The sequence below is a fragment of the Xyrauchen texanus genome, chromosome 12, assembly GCF_025860055.1.
Source record: "Xyrauchen texanus isolate HMW12.3.18 chromosome 12, RBS_HiC_50CHRs, whole genome shotgun sequence".
Taxonomy (NCBI): domain Eukaryota; kingdom Metazoa; phylum Chordata; class Actinopteri; order Cypriniformes; family Catostomidae; genus Xyrauchen; species Xyrauchen texanus.
The window spans coordinates 24,654,274-24,660,490 of record NC_068287.1 but is presented as its reverse complement, the minus strand read 5'-3'; the positions used below and the strand labels follow the sequence as shown (position 1 = coordinate 24,660,490).

Sequence of the window (6,217 nt, the reverse complement as noted above, 5' to 3'; positions counted from 1 at the left end):
GGCCAGACGAGGTCCATGCCAATTCTCTCGAAGGAGACATCGATCAATGGCAGGGGGCTCAAAAGGCTTTTGGGGTGGCCGGAGATTCACGGCACGCCACACACCATTATACAGTTCAAAGTCTGTTGCTGTAATTAATTGAATTACAGCAACATGTAAAAGTGGTGCCGCTGTAAATAAAGGAAGGGGAGGAGCAGCAACGAGGGAGTGCAACAGAGCATAGTGGGTACCAGATGCCACACATCTCTCAATGTGTCTGTTTCCCACATTCCTACTCTCATGTATCACACAGAGTTCTGTGGGCTGGGCAAGGAGAAGGTTAGAGCTAGGGTGCAGGCAAGCAAGATGCGATCTGTTTCCATACAGGTGAGACAGAATGCTCCATTTTAAGGGCAAGTTCATTTTGAGAAGGATTGGGATGCTGAACTTTAGGTAACATAGAAATTATACCCTAATAAAAAATACAAAATGTATATGCATGTCAATGACTTTCAGAAAAGCACTTTGCAAGTACTGTTACTCCTAGCAGGTGCTTAATAAAAGTTTTTGTTCTCTAAAAAGGCTTTAATCATGGAAGCGGTTAAGTATAAAGGTTCAGTCAACACTTAAATGCATACATCAGGTCTTTAGTAACCCAGGACCTCATTCCACCCCCTCTACCTCATCCATTTTTAAGAGTTATGCCCACACCTCTTTATTATTCATCAATCATTCTCTTATAAATATTGTAACACAAAAAAGTGGCAAAACTGCAAAAAATGTATACTATGTTCAATGCAAATAAATACTATATGACATTGATTTTCTCTGATACAATGGTGAATTTTCAGTATCCCATATATAACCAGTCCTTCTTGACCCGCTCCAAGAGGGATTTGAACTTCCATCTCTGGCATGGGAGTCGGGCGTGCTAATGAGGAGGCTAAAGGCTACAGTTTCTAGCGTCAGTCACCAGTGTGCATCTTGTGGCCAGAGTAGTGAGGTTTACACATACTGCACAACTATAAAATACCAGCTGGCTCCCGTTACACATACATGCATTCAGAAAGTGTTCATATCCCCTTAATCTTTTTCACATTTTGTTATGTTGCAGCCTTATGATAAAATGCTTTAAATAATTTTTTTGCAGCATTATAAAAATTTCTTCACATCAATCTACACACCATAATGACAAAGCAAAAAAATAAATAAAAAAAAGTATAACTTTGCAAATCTGAAATATCACATTTACATATGTATTCAGAGCCTTAACTCAGTACTAAGTTGAAGCCTCTCTGGCAGCGATTACAGCTTAAAATTTTGGTATGATGCGACAAGCTTTGCACACATGGACTTGGGGCTTTTCTGCCATTATTCCCTGCAGATCCTCTCAAGCTCTGTCAGTTTGGATGGGGACCGTCGGTGCACAGACATTTTCAGGTCTCTCCAGACATATTCGATTGGGTTCAAGTCCAGCCTCTGGCTGGGCCACTCAAGGACATTCACAGAGTTGTCCCTAAGCCACTCTTGTGTTGTTTTGGCTGTGTGCTTATGGTCATTGTCCTGTTGGAAGGTGAACCTTCAACCCAGTCTGAGGTCCTGTGTGCTCTGGACCAGGTTTTCATCAAGGTTATCTCTGTATTTTTCTGCATTAAGCTTTCTTTCAACCTTGACCTGTCCCCCAGTCTATGTAATTGAAAAACACTCCTACAGGATGATGCTGCTACCACCACCATGCTTCACTGTTGGAATGGTATTGTGCAGGTGATGAGCGGTGCCTGGTTTCCTCCAGACATGACACTTGGAATTGAGACCAAACTTTTTTACCATACCAAATTTATTGAGACCAAACAATATTAATTTCATCAGACCAGAGAATCTTGTGTTCCTTTAGGTGTTTTTTTTTGTGTGTCTTACACTGAGGAGAGGCTTCCATCTGGCCACTCTGCCAGAAATCCCAGATCGGTGGAGTGTTGCAGTGATAATAGTCATTGTGCAAGTTTCTCCCATCTCCACACATTATCCCTGGACCTCAACCAGAGTGACCATTGGGTTCTTGGTCACCTCTCTCACCAAGGCTCTTCTCCCACGATTGCTCAGTTTGGCCGGGTGGCCAGCTCTAGGAAGAGTCCTGGTTATTCCAAACTTCTTCCATTTAAGGATTATGGAGACCACTGTGCTCTTGGGAATGTGTAGCCTTCCCCAGATCTGTGCCTCGGCACAATCCTGTCTCTGATCTCTGCAGGAAGTTTCTTTGACCTTATGGCTTGGTTTTTGCTCTGATATGCATTTTCAGCTGTGAGACCTTATACTGACAGGCATGTGCCTTTCAAAATCATGTCCAATCAATTTAATTTGCCACAGGTTGGCTCCAATCAATGTGTAGAAACATCTCAAAGATGATCCAGAGAAAGTGGATGCAAATGAGCTACATTTCAAGTGTCATAGCAAAGGGTCTGCATACTTATGTCACTGTGATGTTTCAGTTTTTTCATTTTAATACATTTGCAAAAATAATCAAAAATCAGTTTTTTTTGCTTTGTCATTATGGGGTATGGAGTGTAGATTGATGTGAAAAAAAATAATAATTTAAAACAATTTAGTATAAGGCTGCAACATAAATGTTTTTTTTTTTTTTAAATGAAGGGTTCTGAATACTTTCTGAATGCGTGTACATGTACATATTATGCATGCTATTTGTTATTCAAGGTGGGGCTGATATTTTAGAGATTGACTGTAATTTTTGACATTGCTATTTATGAAGAAACATCATGGAAGTTCTCCCTCTCCCGCAGACTAACACATGACCATTTGGATGTTCTACTGAAATTATGCAAGTTGTGCATCTATTTAGACTCAATAAGTGCCTGAGAAAATACTTGTGTAGCTTACAGTATGTGAATCTTATGCATTATGTGTAGCTCAATGTGTTTGACATAGTGGAAAAAGGGACTTTAACTCAAATAACAAATGCTTCTCAGTACATACTGAGCAATTACAACATCTAGGCACATTTGAGAGTCAATAAAATAGACTTTTATCATTTAAATCTTTATTTTTTTTTTAAAATAACAGGATATCAAAGTTATTTGTGTTACTCTGAATATCAATACAAAAATTTAAACACTATGAATATACAGCACAGGACAAAAATATATTTCCCCAACAATGAGCATTTATAAAGGGTTTTGCAGACAACAACAAAGCCTGATGACTTTGAATTTCACCATTGTTTATAGTGACTCCTCATCACACATGGCAGGCATATTTAAAAGTACAAGCACACATGATGGCACTGCTTACAAGCTTTTTTTACTTTAGGCCTTTACCTCTGAGCCAAGAGAAACCAAGGCATATAAAATGACCAAAGGGGCCTAGATAGTGTAAATTCCAACATATTCAGCATGAGTGGACAAGAACGAGGCGAGGTGAAAACGGTGTACTTGGTGTACACACAAATTACCTATGATTATTTTAAGACAGACAGATGGCATTGAGTGTTCCAACTATAGGCCAGATCAAATTCTGTACTAAATAAAATCGCTGGTAGCAACTGGTCAAGTTACAGATCTATTCCCATTAGAGCGTATCATAGTGTGAACATGGAGACACAAGGGTGTAAATTATCATTACCATGATCTTATTTAATCTCATGTACACTATTCAATTTGTAATCTTTAAAATACAAATCCTTAGACTTTTATTTCCCTCATTGTGGTTTTCATAAGGCACCAGGGTTTCAATGAGGCAGTTGTCCTGTAATTGTTTGCACACATGTGAACACAAAAAAACAGAAAGCAAGACCAATGGCACATCAGGTTTCTATGAAGTGGTGTTAGCATTTTAGCATTCATTTTATAAGCAAAGATACCAGATAACCTGTAGCCTCCACACACAACTCCATCTGTACTAAAAAGAGACAGCTGGAACTAATGGAACATTGTTTATAATGCAGAATGGAAATTATGAGGCCACATACAGGTACCACATGAGCTTGCTCAAAACTAAGCATAAATATTAAGAGAGCGGTTGAGAGCGGTTGACAAAGCACATAAAAAGAGTGATTCTGTGAAAACTCCAGTAAAAATCCATGCTAAAAACAGATTAAACCAGCATAACATGGTTTTCAAGTCTTAGACTGGTTTTCAAAGAGGGCTTGTAAGCTGGTCTGGCTGAGACACTAAACCAGCTGAAGACCATATCTTGGACAGGCTGGGAAAGCAGCTAGACCACCTTAAACCAGCTAAGACCGTCAATACAATATAGGTTGGTTTAAGTTTTTTTTTTCCAGCAGAGATGAAAAATAAAAGGGGCAAACAGGCATAATCTTACATATAAAGAGCTTTTCCACAGCTTGACCAATCTTTACCTTCCTCCTATTTAACCCCAGCATGCATGCACGCACACACACACACACACACACACACACACACACACACACACCTGAAGCATCAGCAGAGGGAGTCAAACACATGCAGAATATGGAGAAGCTCTTTAACAGCCAAAGGCAATGTTATTTGTGAGCTAGAGCTTTCTGTCCCTGGGTCTTGGGTGCAAGTGCAGAGGACTGAAAGATTAAGGGCACTGTCATGGAGTTTCTGGGAGGAAAAATCATTATGTGCTTCTTTTTGATGAACCTCCTTTCAGTCCATAGCTGAATGAAGGGGGTGGAACAGAGTGTAAGGTGAATGCAGGTTTGAGGATTGGAGAGGAGGAAGGATCAGGGGTTTGGGTGCGGCCACTAGATTTCATGGGAGGCCGGGTGGTGCTTGCCGAGGCCATTGGCCTGAGTGTTGTTCTCATTGAGCCGACGGACACGGTACATCTCATAGTGGATACTGCTGGTGATGTCTTTAATGTTTTGCATATGGGTTCTGTGGAACATGAGCCAAATCACAGAGTTAGGATGGAAAAGACTAATTTTAGACTTAACCCTAACTCTAGCTGTAACACTAATCTTAACACTAACCTAAATATGCAACTCTAATTTTAGGCTTAACCCCAACCATAAACCTATCTTTAACTTTAAGTCTAGTTGCAAATTTTGGAGTTGCAGAACTATCCCTTTATCCCCAGCTCTATCTAATTATAGACTTGACCCCAACTCTAGCTGTAAATCTAATAGACTTACAAACAAATGGGTGACATGCAATGGCAAGCAGATATCTGTCACATTTTAGACAAAAGATTAATGTCATGTCTAAAATAAAAACCTGTAAAAATGAACACTGGTTAAATCTAAAACAACTCACCTTATGAGGAGGTCCCGCAGGTAAGCAAACTCACAGTGGGCAATATTCTCAACTAAAGACACCAAAACACAACCGACAGGGCGATACATTAGATCCCAAGTTGTAAATACTGTAGAAGGCAAAGAGCTACGTATGATCAGATTAGTTGGGAAGTTCTTCAGCTCTAACCAATTGGGGTCATATATTTCAAGGCAAAGAACACTTGGCCACTAGGTGGAGGTGTTGCAAGTAAACTCGGGGAAGGGGAGTAGCGATAAAACAAACACCCCAGTCTTTAGTAATTTAGTTTCACCCGACAACATCCTAAGATTTAAAGTTGACAGCCTGACAAATTCTGTGTGACAAACACGCCATTGCCTGTGTGAGAAAATTTCGTTTATGAATTATAGATTATGTCAAACTCCATGAATGAGACAGAGAAAGCCACCCATTACAGGAAATTAAAGGTTTTCAAAGAGAGCTCCTCAAATAAATTACAGGGTAATTACACTTATCTCACCCCGTCAACTCTCAAAAAAAGTTTTTACGGCTATGCGGAGCTGCGATGAGAAGCTCTTTACACGTTTGGGACAACATAAATGAAATATTTTTGTGTTCACTGGTTACAACAAAATTTTAACACCTGACACACATGCAAATATTAGGTTGTCAATAACCCAGAATATTCCTTTAAGAACAGCAGAGTCTTATTCCATTAAAGGCATAGGGTATTTCAAAGAAACTCTGAAACTGAGTGACCATGTGAAATTAATTTACTGCTGGACTATATTCCTCAGACAAAATAAATGGTTTAGTCACAGAGACACGGAGGCTCATAGCTGCGGGCTCACTAATAAATAAATGCATTTCGTAGTCACTCTGACAAACTCTTAATGCTTGTCTGTGTGGATCCTCATTTACAGAACATAAGACATGCTTTAAGATGTTTGACTCATAGCTGTGCATTTGTGGTTAATGAGCTTCCTCATGTGATTGAGACACACTGC

General features: G+C 39.6%; 1 protein-coding gene across 4 annotated transcripts in view; it reads right to left on the bottom strand.

Moving 5' to 3' along the window:
• Positions 1 to 3,034: 3,034 nt before the first annotated feature.
• Positions 3,035 to 6,217, bottom strand: part of septin9a (septin 9a) — a 137,855-nt gene continuing 134,672 nt past the window's right edge. For 3 of the 4 annotated variants that reach the window (XM_052138909.1, XM_052138911.1, XM_052138910.1), the window contains 2 exons: positions 5,232 to 5,283; positions 3,035 to 4,853 (listed from right to left, as the gene is read on the bottom strand). In XM_052138909.1, the coding sequence (XP_051994869.1) occupies positions 4,721 to 4,853; positions 5,232 to 5,283 (185 nt within the window). In that variant the 3' untranslated portion in view covers positions 3,035 to 4,720. The remainder of the gene's footprint in view (positions 4,854 to 5,231; positions 5,284 to 6,217) is intronic. The other variant, XM_052138912.1, reaches the window with a different exon arrangement.